The sequence below is a fragment of the Cyprinus carpio genome, chromosome B19 (genome assembly GCF_018340385.1).
Source record: "Cyprinus carpio isolate SPL01 chromosome B19, ASM1834038v1, whole genome shotgun sequence".
In the NCBI taxonomy this organism is placed as follows: domain Eukaryota; kingdom Metazoa; phylum Chordata; class Actinopteri; order Cypriniformes; family Cyprinidae; genus Cyprinus; species Cyprinus carpio.
In genome coordinates, this window is record NC_056615.1 from 21,799,594 (window position 1) to 21,826,946 (window position 27,353).

Below are 27,353 nucleotides of genomic sequence, written 5' to 3' on the forward strand. Positions count from 1 at the left end.
TTTAAAAAGTATGTTTTTACCTGATTTTAATAAGTTTGTTTACCAGCTATAATAGAACAAGATCTCCAAAACAGTCATTTTTTGGCAAAAGTCCTAGATAACTCATTTTCCATGTTTTCGACAAAAAAAATCGTGTTTACATCTTTGGAATCCTCCTCTGAATTACACAATGTAGGATGCTGGTACAAACGTTTGTTTGTGCTCATAGACTGTATGATTGTGATAAACTTATGGTGCTTTTTGACTGCGAGGGTACGGGCACGGTCGTAGTAACACTTTTGGGGGTTTTCTATATTGGGTACTGAAGAAAACTGATACCGTGTACTTTTTCAAGGACCCAACCGTCATTTGATGGGTTCCCAATTGAACCATACAATGTACCAAAACATTGACGCTGGTTAACTCTTACTGACAGACAGATTGGCTGTGAGAGAATCAGCGGCTAAAAAACACTGCGGCATTGAACTTGCGACACCTACACAAAAGAACTACGCACTAGAGGTAAATCAGCCACAGCCCAGTGTAGGATTCGAATGCACACGTTCATTGGAAAGAGGCCAGACACTTTCTTAACAACCAAAAAAAGATTTTGTTGTCTGTTGTCAGATAGGACATGACGTGCCTCTCCTTGAGAGGCAGAGGGAGAGTATCAAAGCCAGGAGCATGATGGCGGCGATGTTGAGGAATGAAAACATTTTGTTTGGAGCCATGACAGTAAAAAAGGCGGACAGCAAACGAATGCAGAGGACATGTGAATAATCCCGTCTACTCTAAAGCGATATACTAAACTGCAGTGAATAATGCAGAAAACCGAACCGAGCCCGTACCAGGCAGTGGAAAATCACCATTACATGCAATACACCGGATGATTTTTTCCCTCATACCATTGTAACTGCGCTCGTCTTTTGCAATAAAGTGGTCCATGTAAAAGTTTCAGCTTTTATTTTCCTTTTATGAACTACTGAAGAAGATATCACCCCCGGTTCATCAAGTTCGTTCAAAACATCCATCACTCAATTCACTTTTATGCCGCGTTCCATCCAGGTGTAACCCGTAACCCGTTTTTTTCCAACCTTCTACCTGTGAACGTTGCAATACTGGAACCGCCAGTAAAACCCTTGACTTTTCCCACCGTGGTGAAACTCGCACTAGACCGAGCGATACTCCAAGTTTCAGACTGATGTTTGAGCGTCCCATAGCCCGCAACAAACAAACAATGGCAAGCCCCTACGGATTAATAATTTCTATGGATCCCGGTGTTTATGGCAAGTGGTAAACCGCGTACAAATCAGACTTTAGGACAATATAACGTCTGCATAGATAATTAATAATCTAGCTACAATACCTTGCGCTCCGGCAGTTTGACATTGACTGGACTGGAACGATACAAAAGTCGTGAGTCGTGGTTTGAAGTGACTTACGGGGCATAGAGAAAACCGGCCTGAGATAGCAAAGCATTAGTCAGCTGTTAAACGATAACTCCTCTCAGCTAAGCACGTCTTATTCAAAGTGAAAGCAGCCCTTGTCACCTGACAACGAATTCAGAGCGCTGATTCACTAAAAATTGAGCTTAATTGGGCTTTCTGTTAAAAAAGATAGGTGTGCTTGTAGCGGCTTTTAGTGTTTTTTGCAGTATTAAAACCGGGAACTGGTTATGCCTTGAAACGTGGACCAAAACTTGTCGGCTTTTTTTGCACAAAAACGTTGTGTTTAGGGAAGAAACCCCCCAGTAAAGGTTGTTGTGCGCTATATGTAGAGAATAAAGGCACGGCAATCACTTCTTTTTTTTTTTTGTTAAAGTGGCGTTTTATTTGTGGTATGTAATTGACCGCATTACCCACTCCACAAATAACCTGGAAAAATTGTACCAGGAACTTTCTTTTTTCCAGGAACATTCCCCCTAGACCTGTTGCTTTCTCCCCCTGCATTTCACACCCCCCCGCGTCTGACGGGGTGGTACTGTGAAGATTAGGCAAATAGTCTGGTGACGTAGGTCCTGCATGCATTTCTCAATATAAATGTATGCAAAAATTTCGGAGATAGGCATCCTCAGTAGTTCGGAACTTTTCAGATTCGACTCGGGAGTATGTGATCTACCCTATCCGTCCCAAGGACGTGATCGATGCTGTAACGCTCCAGTAGTACATTCGTGCAAAACAAGCAGCGTTACACATACTGAATAAAAAATCAGTCAAGCTCGCCTCTGTGGGTACTGCAATTTTCCTCACTGGATATTAATGACTAGACGAAATATAGCCAAATAACACAACCCTGCCTCTTTTTCGTTATTAGTTTAAAATATTACTAGCAGCCAATAAATGTAGGGCAGGGAAATGTGATACAGTTTAAAACAACACTATAATATCAGATTCGGGATTGCCCCTCTTTTTTTATGTCTCTCCTTTTAACACATGTATGAATTCATTGAAGTAAGGACCAAAAGATTAGCCGTGTTAGATTACACAAACTACCAAATTAATATTTTATAGTCAACCACTAAAGAGACATTTAGAGCATATCGGCAAATGTCGATCAGGACTTAGCCGATTGGAGGACATGCTACTCATCAGTAACACTTGGAGCCACTGAGTCTCTCCGCGGATCGCGAGTTGGAGCGAGAGCTCGCATCCTCCGAATTCATGCGACAAACACATTTTAACATAGGCGCTTGTCTTTATATATAATAAAGACCACAGATCATGAGTTTAAAACAAACAACAATTCCTTGCCTGAAAATTTTTTAAAACTACATTTTCATGACACAATAACAGTAATATTTTGAATAAATGATCCAAATATATGGTGGTTGAAATCACACATGCTGCTATGAAAACTCAAACACACTCATCACTGTGTAGGCGACCAAGTCCCCGCCCCCGAAAGTTCAGGACCTTTGATAAAAGTACTACCGCACCAATCGCGAGCAGGGATCTTTCTGAGTGTGCAATTTTTTAAACACAGAAAACATATTTAGATCCAGGTTCCTGTGAGTGGGAAAACCACCACCCAAGTACCAGTCACCCAAAGTCCCTAGTTTCCTGGTTAAAGTGGAAATGCGGCTTTTATCATTTCCAAGTAGTAATTTTATTAAAATAAAATGATAAATTAAGGTTTTTTAGGATACATAAAATTGCTTAATCTTATGAAATTAAGCACAGACTAAGTCACAGTCTCATCATTTAATTTTTATAACATGCACAATATTAATTAAAAGTGTAAAGGTATTAATGGAAATACATCATTGTTTGAGCGGTTACTTAGCATGGCTTCAGTTCAATTATAAATATTGAAGGGCAATTTTAGTAATACATAAAATGCTAGCTATGAAATTAACAGGAACAAAGGACGTCCGCAATTTTAGTGTTTTAATTAACTTTTGTAATTTGAATAATAAACACAATCGCATCATTTGCAGATATAGAGGAACTCACAGTTATAACATTCAGAAAAATAGTTTTAAAAAAGTGTGTTAAACAAGAATCTATTTTCTAAAAAGGCCATACAGTAAGCCCGACAGTAGAGTTGAAGAGTCCCTACTAAATATAATCAATTGTACATGACTATAATTTTTCTGGCAAATCTGCTTTTTATAACATCATGTGCTCTTTTTTATCATTTCATATCTATTTTTAGAGCGAAATTTATGGCACTGAATCATGGGATTTAATACTTTGTTCCCTTTGCTGAATCTCATTGCTTAGTGTTTTCGTAATAGGTGGCATGTGTGCGCATGTGCGTCTATGAAAAATTATGCCATCGTAATTCTCTCACAATATGCGAAGTGTTTCATAACCAGTGTGTATTATAGAGCTCTCTCGGTTGCTCATTACACTGTTGAACAGTGCCAAGGGTTAATGATCTGGGGAAGGAGAATCACTTATGGCAGAGAGAGCCAAACGAGGTCTACTAATCGCATCGCTCCTAAACTAATCTCCTATTTTGAAAAGCCACCATATTTCCATCCCCATAGGCAAAAACTTTGAGCAGCAAAAGGCAGGGAATGGAATTGCCAAAGAGCCGATGCCATTACCAGTAATCATTGCCTCAGGTAGACGAGAAAGGTGGGTGACAAGGTACGGCCTGTGTTTGAAAAACTCAAGTGATCACATATATTGTCGTTCTGGATAAGAGAGCTCTTACTGAAGACATTCTGTGGGGCCTTTGCAAAAATCTCCTGGATAATGGACCCTGAATTTACAAGGATCAGACAAAAGAAAGTAGTAAAAGAAATGAGTAGCTGGCAATCTGTGTCTGGAGGAGATTATGAAGGGATTTGTTAGTTCTGTTAAATGGATGCTGAAATGTTCCAGTCATTGCTGGGCCATAATATCTCTCTCTTTCAGGTAAAAAAAATAAGGCATAATCAGAATTATCACTACTGTTTAACAACAACAAAATGATATGCGCATGTAAAAAACTCTCGTACTCTCTCACGTCGATAATATATAATATATATATAGTGATATTATTATCATAATATATACGATATATATAATATTAGATCATTTGCAGCTAGGCCATCTTTAGTACCATGACAAAAGAAATCATAATTGGAAGTTCGTCGAAGTAAACAGATAGAAGTGAGCTGTGGAAGTCTTCATGAATACCAAACTTAAGCATGATTAGTGGATAGTCGGATTCATTAAAAAATGATTTTATGAATTCATTCTTTATTGAAACTGTTCCAAAGATTTCACAAGCTAACTGATTAAATAAACGTTTGATGAATCACTATATTGAAGTGAACTCACAGAGCATCCACAATGATTACTAAAAACCACCCAGAACAGATTCTGTATTCATACTTATCAGTATTATTATAATATATCTATATATATAATAATATCTATATATCTATAATATATATATATATATAGAGATATATATATACCTAATACTTACATGACATAATATTTATGATATGAGCATTGAAAAAAATAGTCACTGTTGCATTCTGGATTTCCAATCTTTGGCGGCGGGTGAGGTGGTGTGTTTGACTGTTTGGTTTAGATGTTAACAAACTCTGTAATGTCTGTGTATGTGTCAACAGTTCATTAGGGGAACTCATGTCGAATAAAATGGCTTTGCACTGATTAAACACTCCCCATGGGTGACTTCACAACGGTACATTTAAATCATATTTAAAATAACGCTTTTTTGTGACCAAGTTTAAACAGCACCCATATAGAGTCTATCACCTAATTTCTTCTCTCAGGGAGGAAGTGAGTGATGCTATGAACATGAGGGACAATCTAGGGATACTATGTTTTAATGGCATGTTTTTATAACCGTGACCTCAAACCAAAAAATACTGCCAGATGACCTCCGCCAACCCTTTCCAATAGATCCTGAACACTGACTGCAAGGAGTCGGACTGGCGAACTAACTTTGTAGTCGCAGGGAACAAAAAGCAGACATGAAGACCGGAAAAACAGCCTGCTGATGCCCTCTTTCGAACACTTTAACCATTCTTTAATCTACAATCCTTGACTCTGTTTTGCCTCTATGTGCAGAGTTCAAACAAAGGCATTGATGATTAATCCATGAAAAAAAGCATTTTGTTATACAATGAAGCCACACTGTTTACTAATACATCTTTGGTCCAGATACCTCAACATGAACATGGTTTGTGACATTTCACACTTTCCGTCATTAGGATCGAATGGTAACAGGATCTCGTACGTGTTGTATTTGCCATTTAAGCAGACTGTTTTAATAGCTTACAATAAACAAAAGGGCAGGGGCAGTCAGCAGATGACTGAGAGTATACTATGCAGATCTCTCAAGTGTTTGCCAGGGATTAGGCGTTATATTCATGTGTTCTGGTGTCCGTAGATCTAATCGAGCGACGACCACATAATGTGGCTTTGGTCTGGATTTGGGTCTCGGCTAATGTTTTTACACACAGACCGCAGATGTAATTCAGGATTTTGTCACAAGATCTTATACACAAGGGAAAGCGGCCAAAGTGGATTGTACTGTACATGCTTCAGGGCTTTGCCAAATAGTCTTGAACATTAAGTGTTCGACAGATACAATTAAAGCACCAATTACTATAGATCAAAGAGGTAAATGTACTAACAGTGCAAAAAATCACAGATTTATTTAGGATCGTTTAGAGATTATGTAATAATCTTAGGTATCTGACACTCGCGCCGATTCATGTCTTTATGGCCGATTCCGATACCGATTTTTTACAAGGCAAACTGGCCGAATTCGATAACGATTTCCAAGGTTTTTCTGTTATAAGCCGCAAACAAAGGAAAAAGAAGGAAAGTAATGCATAATTAGCACACGGAGTTTATTTGAGTAGTAATTACGCCAAAAATGGGATTTGGCTTATTGGAAAACAATACACTGTATCCATTCTGAAATTAACAGGCAGTACACCTCGCACAGTACCGCTCCAGTTACATTCAATTACAAAACATGAAGCACGCCCCCTCACCCACCACGCATTTAGCTTACCCTGTTTTGACTGGGGTTGAACTGCGCGCCCACTTAAATGACACGATTAAACTGTAGACCATGTTGCAAATAAAAGGCGCAACAATGACCAGTGCCAAAGTTCTAATAAATCCAAAACAAACACAATCCAAACACGACACAGTCAAGAAGATGTTCTAATCAGCATTTTCAGTTTTTGTTTAGTTCTTTAAATTTGGTTTTAAAATAAAAAAAAGGGTCTTTCCCAGTGAGGACTAAATAAAAGTCTGTGCACAGTTCGCATACTTCCAACAAATGACAGATAGCGAATGATTACATGTAGTCTGTGCAACGAGGGGCACTTCCAGAAAAATCGGCCGAAGAAATACCAAAAACGGGCGATTGCCCGATCGTGTATTTAAGCAAAAACCGGCCGGTCCGATTCTATGGCGGTCAACAGTGGCATCCCTAAATAATATTATTATTTATAATTTGACATAATACATAATTTATTATATATAATATTAATATATATAATATTATGTATTTATTTATTTGTTCAAAAGATGACAGATTTCTGCAATAGTTTTCGTGAATGAGAATAGGAGTCCATACAATTTATTTTTTTGTTGTTGTTTAATTTTGAGTTCAGTTGTGCAAGTTTGCTTGTTTTATTAAAATAAGATAGAGTGAAAAAAACATTTTACTTCTGGACTGTCTATATTTTCAAACAAGGTACAAAATTTCACACAAACTTTCAGAAATCTGTCATATTTTGATTAAAATAATAATAATATTATTATTAATAATAATAATAATAATAATAATAATAAACACACATATATGGCCCTACTTAATAATAATACTAACATTTAGTCCTCTGATGTTGGCATGAACAATTATATAACATCTCAAAAGTAAACAAAAACAACAACAGACAACAATACTACAAATTCAGTTAGACACTGCAGCTTTAAGTCTTAGTTTGAGACTAGCGATTTTAATCCAGACCAAAGATGATTACAATTAAATTAACAAAAAAGTCAAAAATGTCTTGACAGATCTGAATTGGCGGCAAAGTAACAAAAGCCAGACCTACAGAGCTAGTTGGGTTGTCTGCAACATAAGGTGCAAATTAAATGTGAAAACACTAAACAAAACATTGCACTTATTCTACTTATATTGACCACACATTCCTGAAAACTCGTTACTTTACAAAAAAATAAAAAATTAACACAGTATGTTTGCTTTTCAATCTGAATGGAATGGGAATTTATGGCAGATAATTTTCCACACTTTTGACATAAAGTACTTTAATTTGACTTGCCCTGAAGGGGCTAATTTTACAAATCACTGACATTCTTTTCTTTATTTCCCTTCATTTCCAAGTGTTTTCCTTTCTTTCAGACCTGTACCATTCACAGTCTGTTACATATTTCTTTTCTTTTACAACATGAACTGAAGTGACCACCAAGCAATGAGACATAAGGTCATTTCAGGAGATGTTTACACATTATGAGAATGTATGAGCATATGAATTATGAGCTCTCAGCCTCTTATTCAATCGTGCCAAACATTCCTCTTTAATAATCCTGTGCTGTGCCTTTCCCTTTTATTGTGGTCATTCTGGATTATGTGCCAAACCATCCATTTGTTCTCAAAAGCATTACCCTGATTCAGGGAATTTCACTCAATTTTGTTGTCTTAATTGACAGATGGAATGGCCTGCATCTATTGCTATACATTCCATAATCAATGGCAACAAGACCTCTGTTTCATAACCGAGGTCATATATAACTCACTTATTATTCTGCTGTGCTTCAAATCATTATGTGTCCTTTCTGGTTGATCCGTAAATGAGAGTTCATGGATTAAATGAGGCCTTTAGCAAATATTAAACTTTACAATATGCATATTTTTAAAGTGGATTAGCTTTGGTGAGATTATGACATAGTGCATGTTGTAAAGTTTAGAACTGCTCTTCAGAGGGCAGATGGTTTGCTGTTAGTATAGCCACAGTACAGTTTATATTAGGTAAATGTTTATGACAAACGCTATCTTTTAAGATAATTTGATGAAATATAATCTGAGAGCGGGTTTGTGAATCATTCAGCTCTTAAATCATTTAGGGCTGGCACGATTATGACAAAAATCTTAATTTTTGATTATTCCCTTGAAATGGTTATTCCTTACGTTATCACAATTTACATTGAAATGATGTTTATACAATTGTTTGATGCAACTGCATGCCGTGATTTTTATATGAAAATAAACAACGCTGGAAAACTCTAACTGAAAAATTTATTGCTTTTCTATAGTATTAAGCCTCAAATGTCAACTATACATCGGATTGGTTTCTTCTTTAAATTATAAAAACGTAAAATATTATGAATGGTATTATAATGTTATTACTAAAACTAAAACAAATGGGAACAAAACCCTTAAGATTATATATATCTATATATATATAGATATATATATATATATATATATATATATATATATATATTATATCTATATATATATATGAACAATGTTGCCATTTTTTGACTTGGTCCTATGCTGTGCAGATGTCAATATCGTCTGTGTTAGTTTTAGTCAATAAATCCGAAAGCTTTTTGCCAATACATTTTTAGTATTCCTCCTGGCATAAACCGCTAGATTAACTCTTAAGCACGATGATTTTTCATTTGATTTGTGCTGGCTGTTTACGCATATTATTGGGAAGTTCCTGGTAAGCCAGAATCAACTCAGAGTCAGTTAAGTTTCATGTCTATAAAGGCAGTTAGGGACATTTAGTTGGTTTTCTTGCGAGAGTTTTTACTTGGGTGGATTTAAAACTATTTTAAAATACCTTTTTAAGACCAATTTAAGAAAATGTAAGAAAATAAATTAAAGCAATCACTAGGTTCTCTAAATGTAAAGTTCTCAGGAGAACACGAGTTGCCTTAGCAGCACCGTAAGGTTTGAAAAATACACCCTCTAAACCTACATGTATCTCTATTTACTATTTAAATTAAATTGGGAAAAAACGCTTCAGTGGAATATGGACAAAACCTGCGACAAAAGGTGGAGTTCAACCTCAGTATTGTTTTGTCGTGTTTTTTCATTGGAGGAAAAACAAATTAAATTTGAGATGCAAAAGTGACACGTCATTTGTTGTTTGTATTCGTGAGATCATTTTTTTTCAAGTGAGTGCATTTATGATTACAAATCTTAAATATAAACAGATATATGTTCTTAAAGTCACTTAATTTTGTTCATTTCCTCAAAAAACAACAAAAAAACGTAAGTCATGTATTTTTGATTTAAGCTGGTACTTGGCACTTGGAAACAAGACCAACATACTGACAAAGATCTTTTTTTCTCTTTTTTGCAGTGCATGCCACATTTAATGACTTAATGAATTCAAGCAATTTCTACTCTCCGATTAAGACTTTTTAAGGCCTTACTTTGTGGAATGGCAATAAAGAAGATTACAAAGATATACAAAGATTGTATACGTTTGACACTTCATACAGTGGGGTCTAAAATGTCTGACCACACTGAAAACCCGGACTTTGAAAAAGATCAGATTAGAATTCTCCACAGAGTTCACATCTCCTTTATTAGTTTGTCCATTTACAGCCAAACATTATTTTCATGTCAAATATGCCCTACACTAGGGCTGGACAAATTAATCAAGAAATACATCGAAACCCAAGTTTATTAGACCATATATCCAGTGTATTTTCCATGCGGTTATTTCAGTTACACTGATTCAAAAGGAGTTATCCGTACCCATGAGCTACTGTCACCCAGTGACAACGGTAAACAATCAAAACAACACACGAAGGTTGATTTGGCATGGAAGGAGGTGAATTGAATCATGTCAACAATTAACGGCAGTTAGCAGTAGTTCGCATAAAGGGAGTGCTAATGTTCCAGTAAAGGAATCTTAACTGACTGCCAGACAACAAGCACAGCCCTCTCAACCAAACACCTGAGCATTGTTTACTGAACGCACTACCCAATCCCGGAGTGTACCTTCAATCTTGCCAACACCATTTGCTCACCATGTGCACAAGAAATGTCCCTCAGGACTAATTTCATTACCTATTTTGTTACATCTGGTTTTTCTCACCACCACAGCCATGTCCTTCAACGCAGCAGAATGTCGGAAGAAAACTAATTCCCACACACACATCACAAGCAAAATGGTTTTGTTTGCCTCTTCAACAGTAACAGCCATTTTCCCTCCCTTCATTTGGAGCAGTAATGAGCTGTGCAAATCGGGATGAATTCGTTGTGAGTTTCTTCCACAAAACAGTCGTGATGTCGTTGTCCAGTGCACACTCTGCAGGGCGTCTCTTCTCCGGGATGCAAACTAATGACTGTCTTAATGCGATCAATTAAACCACTGTTTTACCTAAAAGCTCAGGGGTGCTGGCCAGATGTGTAGTTAGCTCAGAAAAACATCTGCTGAACGTCTCCAGGGCCTCAAGGATAAGGATTACACTACCTGCGGTCATTGTTTTTTTTTTTTTTTTTTATTGTGTGTGTGCACTAGAATGAGTGCTGGGGAGTAACTAACCTAAAGCAAAACACGTATCAACTTAAAGGGATAGTCAATCCGTAAATTAATATTCCTGTTGTCATTTACTTTCCCTCATGTCTTTCTCCAAACTTGTATGACTTTCTTGATAACAGGGAATGTTTGGTAACCAAAACAGAGTTAAAAACTCCAAAAGTAAACTCACTTGTCAAAAATGTCACCTACATCTTGGATGGTCTAAGTGCGAGCAAAATTATTATTATGTTTTTCAGTTAAAGTATTCCTTTTAAGTAACAGCGTAGAACTAAAAACTGCTAATTGCTAAAATCCTTTTTTTTTTTTTTTTTTGTAATGGAGCAAACTTTTATTCAGTAGCTTATGCACCTTATTTAAAAGTGGGCACAGCCATTTGGTAACTTAAATGTGAGAGTCTTCTGGTTTCATTCACTTCCAGTTATTTTAGTTGTAAAAAACAGGCCATTATGCTGCTAGATATTGCAAACTGGTATTTTTAGTCCTATGAAGAGTTCATTTGCAAAAACAGTGTTTTTTCATTGTGCATTCCAATTAATCTCAATCAAACTGCAGTTGGGGTTATTTATGATATATTAAACTAAGAGTAATATATATTGCTGGATTTTCTAAATGTGAGTGTAACTACTTCCTAAATTATATCTCTATATTTTAGCTTGACAAGCTGCAGTTTGAAGTAGCTCCCCAACACTGGTTAGCATGTGTGCTTAGAGAGCAAAATGTGGACACAACAAACTGTGTTACAGGGGTATGATGGGTTTTACCAGAGGCTCGCGTGCGTGTGTGTGTGTTTACAGGGGGTGTGTACATGTTTGTGTGTTTTATAGTGGTGTGTGTGAGCGTGTGGGTGGTGGATTCTTTGTGTAAATTCAGACCCAGTCTGTTGAGCACAGTACAGATGCAGAAATCATAAAAAATAGGGGATTACGACTATATATAGGGTAAAAGCTGGAGAGAGAAGGAGAGCAGGGTGAAAAGCAGAGGACAAGAGGGAGTGGAGAGGGAAGAAGGAATGACTAAAAAAGAACAAGACATGAAGGGATGGTACCCTAGGAAAACCAAAGGGATGAAAAGGATTAACACAGCAGACAACGATTGAAGACGTTTAAGGGATAGAGAATGAAGAAGAATGACAAGATGAAAATGAGACAGAAAGGGTAAAAGGAATTCTTACAGCACTACGCAAACAAAATGGCTTTTAACATTTTACTGAGAAGGGACCGTAAGATGAAGATAGGGGGGTGGGTGGGGGGGGGGTGTAGTGGGGATCGACAAGCCCTATAAGAAAGATCAACAGTTTACAAAGAGTCAGTGCAGTTGCAAGCAACGTCCTGTTTGATGCATTATTTTCTGTGAGTACGCAAGAGATGTTGCTCTACAGTGTTTTGTCTATATAACAAGGCATTCGCAAAGCCCCAGATATTAATGTGTTGCCCTCTTATTCTTCACAAATATATGGCTTGTAGAAGGAAACGGAGGGCGTTTAGGCAGGAAGGTGGTAGAGACTGCATCCTCTAAAGTTATTGTCCACATGGAAAACGTATTATAGTGTAACAACCAAAGATTATGTGCCTGGCTAACTGAAAGTAGAGCCTAGTAAGCCACGAAGCCATGTATCTTTTTTTGTGATTCTTTTTTTACTCATAGATAGCTGTGTATTTGTGGGCTCAAGGAAAACATAATCCTATTTGAGCTGACCTTTGGTTAAACCAAAACTGCAAAAAAAGTTGCATGTCGTTTCTCTCTATTCGTTCTTCTTACTTTTCGGAAAAATCGTAAATAAACACAACAGTTTTCTAATGAAACCGGAAGTGGTTTCAGTCCCTCATTAAACAACTCACAAGTAGATCCAGACATTAAAAGGGTCACAAATGTTGATGTGAACAATGATACCAGTATGAAATCAATCACCGTTTAAGATATGGTAAACACACTACTCCTCAAATGTGCTTATACACAGTTCTGTGCTCTAAAATGAACAAACTCCTTGGTTCATCACATAAAGTCTCTCTATGCTACTAGAGAACTACTAATGGATGTACTATAACCAGATGCAAAAGTTTTCTCTTACGGTTGGTGTTATAGATGGCAACAGTGTCAAAATTTATTCCTGCTCAAAAAACCACTAAAACCCGCAAAATCCATGCATATTCATGCCACTGCCAGACGCTGGTGATGTTCACTTTTGTAAATGCAAACGTCGCGCCATACCTGCACAGTGAACACGTAATAACACAAGCGCAATTACCGTCACTGTTCTAGCAAACATTTATCATTTTTATAGTTTTACATGGGTAACGGTGAATGGTTACGCTTTCAGCAAAACTTTGATCCTTAGGAAATACTGGTTTCAAGAGTTTTAAGCCCCCAAAATGGCATTGTTGTTGTAAATGAATGGCCAAAAACCGCATAGGTTTGGTGTTTTGAGTTGTAAAAATTATGGTGTTTAAAATGGCCCCTTTAGATTAAATCCACTCAATTGATACGTAGTTAGTTTTCTGATGGCGTTATGGACTGACCTTTGGACCTTGATTACCTGGACTTTTAATAGATTGAGACAAAAGATGAACTAAAGTTTTTAGTTTCCTGGTTAAACTAACTGTTAAGATCAATAAGCCATACGAAAGATACTGAAAAATTGTTGACACGCCAAAACTCAAGGTAACAAACCACATATTTCTCTTCTGCAAAATTATGGAACAAAAATCAGTTATTTGGCTCACAGAGGTTACATTCATTTGTGTTCATAGGCACAAACAGATATTCAAAAGTTTAATACCAAGTTGTAACAGGCAGACTGTTTCCTCTCTGCCTTTCACTGCTGAGTCTGTCTTCTTCTTGTAGGTAAATTTAGAGCTCAGTACTCCTCATCATGAGAAGTCTCTTTTCTTTTGTTTCTCATGCTTGTTCATCTTGCCTGGGGACATGCGAATCCCCAGAGGCGCTGGCTGGGCCCCAAATTAGTGGGCGTCTTGGGGCTGATCGGGAACAACCTTGGACGGGGACCAGGAGCTTCGCGACCACGCTGCTCCAGAACTCATGCCATGCTGATGAACACTTTCCTGCCACCCCAGCTTGCTGCTATGCCCCCCCAAAAACAAAGACAATAATTGCGGTGATGTGATTTCGGACCGTCTGCGCGACCAGCAGCGACTCAACTCAGTAGTTGTCCATGAGATCCCACAAAAAGGCTATCCGCAATTTTGGACTTTTGCGACTTGAGCTTCGACCGTTAGTTTAGATGGTTTGGGCCAAGTAATGGAGAAGTAAATTAGTCAGAGAACAAGGTAGTTCCATCTCAGATAATGTTTGGACTCGCCCCTGTTTAAACTCGGTCTTAGTATGCAGAACGAACTATGCGAATGGAACCGTAAGAAAAAATAAATACATGCAAAGGTATCCAAAAGTCTGACTACCACCTACTAAAACATCTGTCGTTTGCAAAAACCGGATGATCCTGTTCGTTCTCGATCCCAAGAAAAAACACTCCCAAGTGTCGGCGAAACGAGGTGCTCCTCTCTATATTGCCCCAGTTTTCTTGCTAACCATCCCTAATACACAGTATCATCAATTTAACAATGTCAAAAAATCCCAGATTTTTAATGTGGGTCTCAGAACTTTGATTGAACCCGCCTCACAGTAACGTACTCAGATGCTTGACAGCGACCTATTCCCTGTCACAACATTATTTCCCTAGAGCAAAGTCCCGTAATTTACTCTCATACTGACCTGTACAATGTTATTCAGTCATTTTAGACGAGACTTTATTATTAACGTCTTTATTATACAACAGGCATGTCTGACTTGATCCGTGCAACACAGGGCAGGCCTCTAACTGTGTGAGCCTGAGATGAATCTTTTGAGGTGTGTGTATAGAGATTCAGTTTTTTAAACTGCACTGGTGACACTTTCCATGATAAGCCATTTGTGTTTATTCATCACTGCCAAGTAAGCCTTTCTTTGGTTTTGTCGGCATTTTTTCTTTTTTTGTTAGACTTGGCTGTAAAGAATAAGCCGCAAAGTAGTTCATGCTACTAGGAATGGGGGATGAGTGTTCAGCCTTCCAATATAGAAGACATTTTAATCCCCTTCTCAGGTTTCACACTGCTGGTCACCAAATTGTGATTAGAAGCAAAGCTTCCCACGAGCCATTCACTGCAAACATATGACATTACAAAAGAGCAACAAACAAAGACTAAGGTCTCTTCTTAACTTGCTAAAAGGATATTCATGGATCTCTGCTCTCTCACCTCCGACACGGGGCATGTATTAAAACGATGAGTTGTAGAAATAGATTTAGTTTGTGACTGTAAGCGATAGTATTTCATCGCGAGGAGTATACACTTTAACACGCTGGCCGAAAAGAATAGGGCATCGCCCCCCCCCCCCCCACCTTGAATCAAATAGATTTGCGGGAGTACACGCTCTGAGCACGTACCAAAAGGTTGCGTGATACACAATGATGAATTCTCCAAGTGTAACCCATACAGCCGATCCGATTGCCCAGAACTAATAATAATTTGAGCAAGACGTCTTCGAAAAAGTGAATCATGTTCTACTTTGCAGATGGTTTTAAGATGATGTAGTGCGGAGTATTCCAAAAAGTCCACAGTAGGTTGTGTCCTTTGCGCACGCACTTCTGTATGTACTTGGTTGTTTCTCGTTGAAATAACCAGCCGTTGGAAATTAACATCCATTAGTCCATACTCACAGCCTACACGATAGGACTGTAGCAATGAAGGGAGGGGTGTTATTGTGGTTAACTCTTGTAGCACACGCAAGGATAACAAACGCAGCTAAATACAATAGTGTCAGCCCGGTCCGCTAAAGTCGTCGGATAAAGAATTTAACTAAAAAACATTGATAGCCAGGATACTGATAAAAAAAGCGCCGCTGGGGGGGAAGGTGATCCATGGCACAAAATAGATGAATATACATACACAGATTTTCATATCTCCTAGAAACAAATGTTCACTCCACATATAGGAACAGGATTGTATTTCAGTGTCCACGGGCGACTTCAAAAAATACCTGATATTGAAAAGCCTATTAGGAAAATGTTGCTTTGTCTCACTTGAAAAAATACTAAGTGATCACCTACCTACAATATCAGGGGGATCAAAATATCTGGACCAAGAATCAATGTTTCTACTTTGCCCCTTTTAGGGTAAGACAAATGTAAATTATTTTCAAAAAGTACACACACGTCGTTCCCACTTTTGTTCTTATTGACACCACGTACCATCTTTGATTTTAGTTATTGTTGGTATTTATCATATTTATATTATTTAACACACCTATATCGCGAGTTGACAGGGGATTCACTGCAGACATGTAGTACATCCAGATTTTCACTGTGGTTTTGAGAGCTGTTGGCTGACCCCCTGTATGTTGGCATATGTTTAGAGGGCTTACACGTGATGATAAATAGGGTTTTTTTCGCTGGGTATCAGTCATCATATTTAAAGCAAATAACACATGGAAATATATCACCAGCAAGCTGATGTCCTGTGAGTTGGTGCCTTCTTAAGCATATTATTGCGTAATACCGATTGTTGAGGAAGCATTTGGAACAGCGGTTTATCATAACCGCCTTGCAGCGGGACTTTGAGTGGTGAGGACGGGCGTATGCTATGCGCGCCCCTGTGGCAAACGATGTGTGACCTGAATTAAATCCAGTGAACACACAAATGGAACGTATCTACTGTGGGATAAATACCAGCTCACTATTACATGTGTTGAAACACCTTTCACTTATTTGTTCCCTAGCTTATCGTCAGCAACTATACATCCATACATCCCTAGTTTCCAGTCACACTCTGCCTACGCTGGTAAAATGTTCAATATTCTGTGCGACAACTCGTTAGTTTTTCCATCATCGCAGCCCTTTACTCCCGTACTTCCTCACGAGCAATGCCTCGAGTCCCCTGCGCCAGTTGCGTGCCGGCATTTGTCCCTCTGAACATTCCCGCCCCTCCAGCCATGTTTAAACCAGCAACGCTATTAGTACTGATTAAGTATATTTCTTCTTAAACACTATACGTAGTCTTACTGCTGGATCTTATAGGGGCCGCGTGGCTAGTGGTTCGAGAGTTGTCTGCCTAAACCCCAAAGTTGTGGGATCCGAGTCTCGGGCCTTGCAACCACCCCGACTGAGGATGCCTTGAGCAAGGACCGAACCCCCACTGCTTCGGGCGAGCCGACAGCAAAATGAACAGGACTTGCGTCGCTCCCGTGGTGGTTCACTGCGGTGTCTGCATGCCCTTGGGATGGTTAAGATGCCGCGCCGCTGAAGTTCTGCGAAGTAAGAGGGGGTCCCTAATGTGGCTGGACGGGAGAGTGTAACGCTCCATTCACAAAAATACTCAAACAATAGTAGCTGCCCGCTAGGCACCAGCAATAGCACATGACTCTACCTACAAAATCTCCGAAGCACTAGAACAGCAGGGATATCATGTGGTGTGGGAGCAGGCTTTTTTCCTGTTTTTGACTCTTTAATCTGGCAGACAGGCAGATATCCCGAAAGGTCAGACTTAAGTCTGAGATTTCTTGGCTCACGGTGTGTACAGACCGCATGCTTCACCATGCTGCTTCTTTAACAACACTATAATCCTTTAGGTCAGGTATAAAAGAAAAACAGATTGAATACTACAGTGTATAAAAGAAGGAAAAACCAGTAACGGCCCTAAGGCAAGCTTTTAAAATATATCTTTTCACAATAGCAAGACTATTATCTCCACAGAGACACTTTCTGGATATTGGGTTGTTGCTCAAAATGATCTATTACCAACTGAGATTAATGTTAAATCTATGCATCAGATTTGTGGGAATAGGATTGATCATATTAATGCATCCAACCTCCTATTTCTTTTTATAAGTATCTTGTTGATAACTGCGATTCCCCCCTCTCTACTTTATCAACCCACCTCTGGTGAAAAATGCCACCGAAAGCCAAAGTTGTCCTTTTCATCTTAGCTAAAAATTCCGTTTACGTAAACTCAAGATTGTCTGTCACGCAGATGTACATGCAGCATGCAGTCCATATGTATCTGGTCCTTATACCAACAACTTAAAAAGCAAGTATAGCACTAGATCTGGAATTCTGGGGATCATTCATAGGCCATCGTGTATCATATACATATCACCAAAACCTACTGTAAAAAACTGCTCTATGTTAAAGCAGTTAGCCACTATAGATGTAAACATAAAGCTACTTTGAAAACTATTTGTATAAGGAAAGTGCTATACAAATGAATTTGACTTGACTTGTGTTTCCAGATTTCCAGATTTTAGGGCTGGCAGCTCATAAAGAGCACAATAACTTTGCTTTGACACAATTCACATTCTAATCCCATCCATAGACATTTTCTTTAAAAGCCAAAAACAACTTACAAGATTCGTTCCACATAATTGTTGCAACTAAGGCTCATTCCTCAAATTACCCATCAACACACTTCCAGTAAAAAAAACAAACCAAAAAAAAAACACCAAACTGATTGTTTTTACAAGGAAACATCTGAATGTAATTTGATGACCTGAATACATTTCTGTGAAGTTCTGAGGAAATGAAGGGGAGAGAATGAAAGTAACAGCAGGGAGAGTGATAAAAAAAAACATTTTAGAGTTGATGAGAAAAAAGAAGACAAAACAAATCAGGATGCAACATAGGGAGGGAAAGAGATAGAGCGAAAGAGAGAAATAGACAGACAGATCATGAGATCTGGCAAGCTTCTGGGCTGCATCTGTATCTGTGACGAGTCCCAGACGGTGTAGCTAGACTGGGGAATCACCCGACCACACACAACACACACACACACACACACACACACACACACACACACACACACACACACACACACACACAACACAATACACACACACACAGATGGTTTATCTCTGCACTAATGATGCTGAAAATGTCGAATGAACCCAAAGTGACTGCTAAACAAAAGTCCCACTTCCAATTTATGACTTGTCTTCTTTCAGTCAAACTAACAGCAGTGATATGAAACCACTAAACAATCATTCAGTAGTACATGAATGTACATTAAGCATCAGACATTCATTATTTTAGGTTCAGCAATCATCTTTTTTTTTTTTTTCAAGAATCATGGTTAACAATTTCAGTAAGGTAACAGTAATCTATCTATCTATCTATCTATCTATCTATCTATCTATCTATCTATCTAGTCTGTCTGTCTGTCTACCTACCTACCTACCTAATTTCAACAGAAATTAACAAATACAAAAATTCTTTACCTTTAAAAATTGTATGTTTATAATATTGATACAATAGCACACACACCATAAAGAAAACATTTAGAGATTCGACTGAATATCTTTTATCATTATGCCATGATAAATTATGACATATAATTAAAAGAATTATCTAGCGTTAAAAAAAAAAAAAAAAAATTTCCAAGTGTCCTGAAGTGATCATTTTGTACGAAGAACAAATTGAAAATTTAGGATCAATTCAAAAAATCTTTCCCTGTGCTGAAACTTTTGGGTGACCTGTTGCTTTAAGGATGATTTGATTTACAATGTGATCAAAAAACTTCTACCAGACCACAAAAATCAGACCACATACCGTAACTCTAGAAGTGGTTCATATTGTGTTCCTCAAGTGGCGCTCTCAGGCATTGATCTGGGAGGGGTGTCATTTTTAAGCTTATAATGAGCGGGGCAGGGAGGAGAGCTGGAACACCTGATCCCTGAGGCTGCAGTTTGGAGCCAAGTGTCAGCCAGAGGGAATTTAATACTGACACTTTCAGATGGAGTGATCTTTCACCTCAGGAACATGCCAGCAGCACACATACAAACAGATTTACACCTTACAGCTTCAATAAGTGATTTATATTCACACAGAGAACTGCTTAAGACTAAATAGTCTTGGATTTCCAGAAAATGTGTTTCACTCTAAATCCATTTTGTAGGTTGTTTCGATGAAGTCAAAGTCCTAGTACTAGATACTAGTCAATTAGCATGCAATACGCACACTTTTGAAACTTGTCGTAACGCCTCACTACCAAAAATCAGGCCACACAAATGATTAGCTAAGACTCTGAGTCAGTCTTAGCTCTTTCTGAATACAAACAGTAGGAAAATAATGGAGGGAATTAGCAGGTTAGCATTAAGCTCTGCAAAAACAACTAACAGCTTGCCTTTATAAACAAGCGGATAACAATAAAGTTCAACTCTTTTGTTTTCTAAACCTTGTCTGACTGAAAATGGTTGGCAAAGCAAATCTAGCATTATGGTTTTATCTTAGCTCACTATACAATAGTGCTAATATTGCCAACAATCATTGTGTGGTACCATGTCATTAGCATTTAACATGAACTGACAACAAAAGAATTGCCAAAATCCATATGGGCAAAATCTGGCAGCCATCTTGGTGTAATTAGGGCTGCTGCTCCAAACTGGACCTTACTCTATATTTAAATGAACAACAGGATCCCTGTTAGTGGCCTTTGGTAGTTGCACCATCTGTCCAAGTGATACAGTCTGCAGCAAAGCAATACAATGGTGACATTGTACCATTTAATGTCAGACATAATTAGTATTATTGTTGTTAATGGTACAAGATAATTGGGAGTTGGATGCCACAGATGAACCTGACACCCGCTGGTGGTACACCACAGGCTAATGAAGCTCTCAGTGCCCGGGACCAATGCCAGGCCAAAGATTGAGATCATCAGCTCATTCACGGCTGCTGATTGCACAACAACACTTTTAGTTTCAGGAGTGAAGTTTTGAAGGGTATTGAAATGCACTATTGAAAGTTAATGGTAAACGCACCAAACTGAATGGGTCAAAAAATGAAAATACTGTCATTATTGACTCATGTTGTTCCAAACCCCATGTGCTGTAATTATTATTATTATTTTTTCAGTGGACCACAAAATGAGAATTTAGTAGAATCTTCACACAGTTCTTTTCTAAACATGAAAATAAGGTGTGGTGATGAAAATCAGTGCCAAATGCCTGTTTCTCTCTATTTCCATGTGCATCTGATATTTGATTCAACAGCTACAGTAGACGGATTTTCAACTTCAATTCTGATTTTAGTTCCACACAAATAGCTATCACGTTTTGACTTTGAATGAGTTGTGTGGAATACTTTTTATAATGGTGCATTTTAGATGTGTCACATTTCCATATTCATATTCATTAGATGGAAACTGGTCAGGATATGCTGCACAATACATTTTGTGCTCCACAAAAAGATTATTACAGTATATGCAGAGGATGAGTACTGGCAAATAATGTCAGAATTTCACTATTGCTTTCACACTTTTACATACTCTTTACAGTTGAATTGGACTGATGTGTGTAAATTATGGTAAGTATTAGACTGATTTATCATTAAACCTGCATTCTATATTTTATTTATAATTTACAAATTACATAAAAAGCAAACGTATCCTTTCATATAACTTGAAATAAAAATACAAAAAAGTATGTTTATGAAATTATACTAAATTTGAATATAAAAAAAAAAATTGAAAAAAAAAAAAAAAAGCAACACCAAATTCAAATGCTTAGTCAAGTGTTTAAAATCATTCCCTCTGCAACTTATCCTTTCATATATTTAGATCTTTTATTCTTATCTATTTAATGAATTCCTGCTATAACTCTGCAAGATAAAGCACTCAGAATGATGTGATGCCACCACAATCTGGGAGGTCGAGGAGCAGCATATGTGTCGCCCTGAAGGAAGTCAGCTGTGAGCTCCTTTACACAAGTTGCTTAAAGGCAGATCCACACTAATTACAAATACCCAATATTCAACACCCCTTGTGTGTTAGTAAATTGTTTAGAAGTTACTTTATCAAAAGTAAAGTAACTTTAAAACTTTACTTTTTGTTAGAAGCTACATCAGTTACACAGATTCTGTCTGGTCGTGCTTACACGCCTCAGAATAGGCATCTCATTACCATTACAACTTTTAGTGTGATTTGACAAATTGGATCATCCACACAAAATACACAGCCAATAATGGCTTTTATGAAATGTGCAACCATGTTATTAGTTAGACTGCTTAATTGCACAATTACCATGTGCAGTTGAGTTGGATCAAAACAGGCATGTTTGATGTGAGATTTAATCTTGCTTAACCCTTGATCACCCTTTAATCTCAAAGGTCCTTGGAACTGAACAACACTTAACAGAAGAGACAGAGAACGACATAATGAAAAAAAAGAGAATAAAAGACAGACAGATGTGCACAAACACGTTTTGCTCCGAGGCATTCTCTCCTTAGATGGAAGGGCCGAAATTGAGAAGAACCACTGCATCTTCCCAGGACTGTCAGTGGAGTGTTTTATGTTGTGTTTGTGACTATGTGTGTGTTCTCTAATGATGGGCACCTTGAAGGTTTTGATTTGTGTGTCGTAAGAAAAGTAGCGTTCGTGGTTCATGGAATTTCTGAGGTCAGATTCTCATCAGGAACCTTTTACCTGAGGAGACAGACGACGTGTTTGGTCTAGCTGAATGTGAATGAGTATGTCTGGGTGTGAAACAGAGAAGATAAAATAAGAACGAGAGACAAAGTGCAGAACACAGATGGAGAGATAAAAACGAGACAGATGTACTGGTAAAAAGGAGTGTCTACAAATAGTAATGAAACAAAACTTTAAAAGCACAAACAAAATATTTGGATGAGTCAGTCAGTGCACACATATTTACACAAAAACATCATGTCAGAATCACGTCATGCAGATTACGATCCAGGAAATGCTCTGAAGGCAACCTGCAGACAATAAGAAAAAACAGTCAGACTGTTAAAATAAGAATGGTTTATTAAGTTTCATTCTGGTAATTGTCATTCATGATTCATTTACATGTTTGTAATCATTCTAACGTAAACACGATTGGTACTGTTGTTTCCAACAATGATAAATGCTTTCGTTCTCGCCCGCCCCGCTCTCACCAGCCAAACTCTCACGCAAGCTTGAGTATTTAAATCCTACAAATGTGTATCTTAATGCATATGAAAATGCCAAAACGCGCACGCTTTCATACGATCCCCTTTGTAAAGTGCACACTCATAAGACACATACGCAGACACATTACATAGACATTCACTCTTGACATTGTCTGCAGCGGTCTGAGGAATGCTTACTCATTCCATTACTGCATTGAAGCCCCACCCTTTTGAGAGAAACCCCTCCCTAAATGCCCTCCCAGCCCCGCCCACCAATATAGACTACAACAATCTGACACTGTCCTATAATAATGACTCTCCTTATGAAGAAAATGCACCTATTTCAACTGAGAGCAATGGATGAAGATTTTTTTTTGTAACTACTGTATGAGTTGTGACTCAATTTTGCTGGCACATGAACAGAAATAAAGGCCATGAAATGAACAAAAACAAACTAAATAATTTGGCATTAGCAAAGATGAGGAAAGATCCCTCAAGAAAGCAGACAAAAAAACTCACAAAGTTTCAAAAAAGGATCAAATGATCAATAAATAACTCAATAAATTAAGTATATAAAGTAACATACTCAAAGAGCAGTTAAATATGTTTTGTACGGTAAAAACTACTTCTGCATCGCAATTCATCGATATAAAACAGCGAATTGCAGTTTACGACTTGACCGCTCTTAAAAAAAATGGCCACTATGCTAATCAGTGGCAATCCAGTACCTCCCGATGATGACACGTACATATTACAGCAAACAGAAGTCTATCTATCATCTACCGTTCAGTCGGTCCCCGATTCTCTTTCATTATGTGCGCTGCTTGATGACCAAACTTTTTTTCGGTCACACAATGTACAAAAGTGATGGTCTCTGACCGATAAATGTGCCTCTAGTTTCCAAGTTCAGCAATGGAACTAGGAAACTAGATGGAAAGCGTTCGCATTACAGCTTGCAGACGAGACTCCAGCCCGGCGACTAGCAGAAACAGCAGCCGTGCCTTTCTGTGAACGATTCATAAGCCTAACACCTGAACTTAGTGACTGGCAAATGAGTTTTATTGATCTCTGCTGCAGAACTATCAATTACTGACACATATCGCAGTCACATAGGTATGGGTTGTGACAGAATGTTAAGACAGGATCAAAGGTCTCCAATACTCCTTGAGTCCCTCAGCTGAGATCCAGCGGTCAAAGCACTGACCACTATGACGCATTTGAGCTCATGTCAATCCCCAAAATGTCCACTTCAAAGAGCTGCCCCAGTCTGGATAGGTTCATTGAAGATGAGAACAGACCTAGCTAGAGGCAGAGACCTCACTGTCTAACCGGATTCACTTTTTTTTTTGTTTGAGAAGAGTGAACGTTCCATCACAAAGGCAAGTTCTAAAATCAATGCATGTCATCCTTATTCATAAGGTCCAAAAAATTGTGGAGACAAAGGCCACTATTTGGGTGCGGTAGATCTACAATTAGCTCCCACGTTTAGGGCTCGACTAGTGGTTAATCTGTTTCTGATTGGCTAATCTCCCGCACAGGTTGAACGAAAGACGATCTTTTTCTTGGAGCGCTCGGGACTGCTGGCTCAGAAATGTCAGAGAGAGAGAGAGAGAGAGAGACGGTTGCTAGGACACGAGGAGAGCAGCGAGGAGAAGCGTCGCCACAGTGATTAACAGTCGGTCTCCAGACGGACTGCTGCCGCTGACGCTCTTCTCCAGTTTAGGGATCTCAGGGTTAAACTCGTCTGAGAGAGAGAAAGAGAGATCAAAGAAAGAAAGAAAGAAAGAAAAGAAAGAAAAGAAAGAAAGAAAGAAGAGAAAAAGAAGGAAGGAAGGAAGGAAGGAAGGAAAAAAGTTAGTGAGCATCTAAAAAAAACTTTTTTTTATACAGATAAAAAGTTTACAAAAAACTATATATAAGTTGCCCGGTCAGAGTAAAATGTTCAAAAATATATACCTTTTTTTAAAGAAGTTAATACATTAAATTCAGCAAGATTGCATTAAACTGATCAATGACAAATGAAAAGTGAAGATATTTATAATTTTACAAAAGTTTTAAATTAATATTGTTGAACTTTCTATTCAATCCAATTCAATTCAAGTTTATTTGTATAGCATTTTTACGATACAAATCATTGCAAAGCAAACTTTACAGAAAATAAAAGTTCCTACAATATTTAGTAGTAGCTTATCAGTGATTTATGAAGTATCATGGTTTCCACCAAAAATGGTGAAGCATTGATAATAAGAAATGTTTCTTGAGCAGCAAATAAGCATATTAGCATATTAGAATGCTTTCGAAGGTCATGTGACACTGAACTCTTACTGACTCCAAACTTTTGAATAGTAGTATATAAAATGTGATTTTATAGCCTACAAAATTATTTTATTTCTTATTTCAAACTTTCTCACAATTGCTGATTTTATGTTGTACTCTGAGGTGGAAACCAATACCACATCCCATTCTCTAATTGAAATGTTTCAAAAACAAGACTGAAATGAACAATATTCCATTCTGTTTGATAAAGAAATGCACTGACTGACTCATCCATTCTGTTTGATAAAGAAAAAGGCTAAATAAATATTACAAAATATCCAAAGACTGTGACATCATACAGATGTATATCTAAAAATCACAATGAGAAATGTTAACTGTAGCTGTTTATTTATATTTCCATCATGTTAGGCTAATCTTATCAGCAGGGTATTCAATGGAAAGGTTGGAAATGATTGAAAAAAGAGTGAGGGAATGAGAATGTGATGGGAACATCACTCTAAGCTGGAATCAAACCTGCATACCTCACATGAGCACCATGGCTCAGTGTCAAGAACACATGCATTTACCATTAAGCAACAGGAACCAAAGGAAAAAAAGTTGTACCTTAAAGTTAGACGTTGACATAGATGCTAAATTATCACCTACTAAACATCAGCAAATGACAAAAGGGAGCAGGGGAATAATGATTCCTCTTTGAGTAATGTCATTACCTACAGCAACTGTAATGGTTTCCCCACAGTCTTCTCCAAATATAAGGAAGATAAAACTCATCCATTCAGTTCCTGTATTATTACTGGCCCCAAAGCTCTATAACATTCTACAAGGGTTATTGATGATGAAATAAATCACTTAGAAAGAGAGAGACAGAGAAAAGAGGAAATAAAAGCAGTAGAGAAGAGGAGAGATAGTGAGAGAGAAATCTTATCTATTAAAACAGGAGATATAATTGAGAGAAGACTGAGAAGAATATCAGAGAGAAAATAAACAAAGAATGTGTGACATTTCTTATCTGCAGCAGCCATGCTGGATGTTGATAAAGGACGCTCCGGCAGTCAGAGGTTAAACAGTCTGCTGTGATAGTAGACGTGATTGAACATATACACACAGCTCAATGGACGTATCAGCGGAGCTGGGTCAACACATTATGGAAATGTCTGCAATTTGTTATTGTTGATGCTTGTAGGTAAAAATCCAACTGGACTGGTTCTGCGCTGTGTGTGACAAAGTAGGATGTGTTCCTGGATCAACATCTTTTACTGGGTCTGGAAAAACATTCCTGTCAAACAAATAAAGTCTTATACCCTAACTAGGTTTGCTTAAGGACACAGATTTGACGTTGGACAATAAATGCTGATGCAAACACTGTACCAGAATTGTTTAAAGTGCATAAGTAAAACAAAAATGTTCTAGCTGTGAATCCAAGCTGCTTATGGTTTTTTTTTTTTTTTTTAGTTATATTTATTTGATTTTACACCTTTTATTGGGATAGGACATGTTATGTTAATTCAGCAGAAAATGGCTGATGGATTGACTAGTTTAAATTTTCTGTAAAAAAGTTTACCATTTTTTACTGTATTTTTTACTGAATTATTCTGGCAACCACAGCTGCCAGTTTTATTTTGTAAAAACAACAGTATCTTTTTTAAGTGTGTGAATTTCATGTGAAAAACGGCCATAATGCTAAATAAAAATAAACAGCACTTTCTACACATTTGAGAGAACTGTCAATACATAAAATACATAAAATGAATACATTCCAGTAGCCAGTTTTCTTGTGATATTGCATACAAAAACACTGGATGGACACCAATATGCTTTTTGTCCATTGTTTTTTTTTAACTTTCATGACCACAAAACAATATGCAAAATCAATAATGTGGCATGGGCTGTATAGGAAATGTGCTATTTTATAATTAAAATAGCAGAAGCATAATTTGCCAGTGTAAAATGGCAATTAATTGGGCTCACAACAATGGTCAACAGGGTGAAACAATAAAATACAACTTTTACTGAATACTCATGCCCACCACATACAATATGCCTAAATCTCTTTCACCACAATCCCTAGACACCATCTCCTAACATCCCAAAAATGGTTGATTTTGCCTTTGTTTGCTATTGTTTTTTAATACTTGCTGAAGGTAATGCATGAAA

General features: G+C 37.7%; 1 protein-coding gene across 1 annotated transcript in view; it reads right to left on the reverse strand.

Moving 5' to 3' along the window:
- Positions 1-24,454: 24,454 nt before the first annotated feature.
- Positions 24,455-27,353, reverse strand: part of LOC122140841 (ephrin-A3-like) — an 84,680-nt gene continuing 81,781 nt past the window's right edge. Inside the window, exon 4 of the mRNA XM_042745990.1 lies at positions 24,455-24,666. Coding sequence (XP_042601924.1) covers positions 24,548-24,666 — 119 coding nt within the window. The 3' untranslated portion in view covers positions 24,455-24,547. The remainder of the gene's footprint in view (positions 24,667-27,353) is intronic.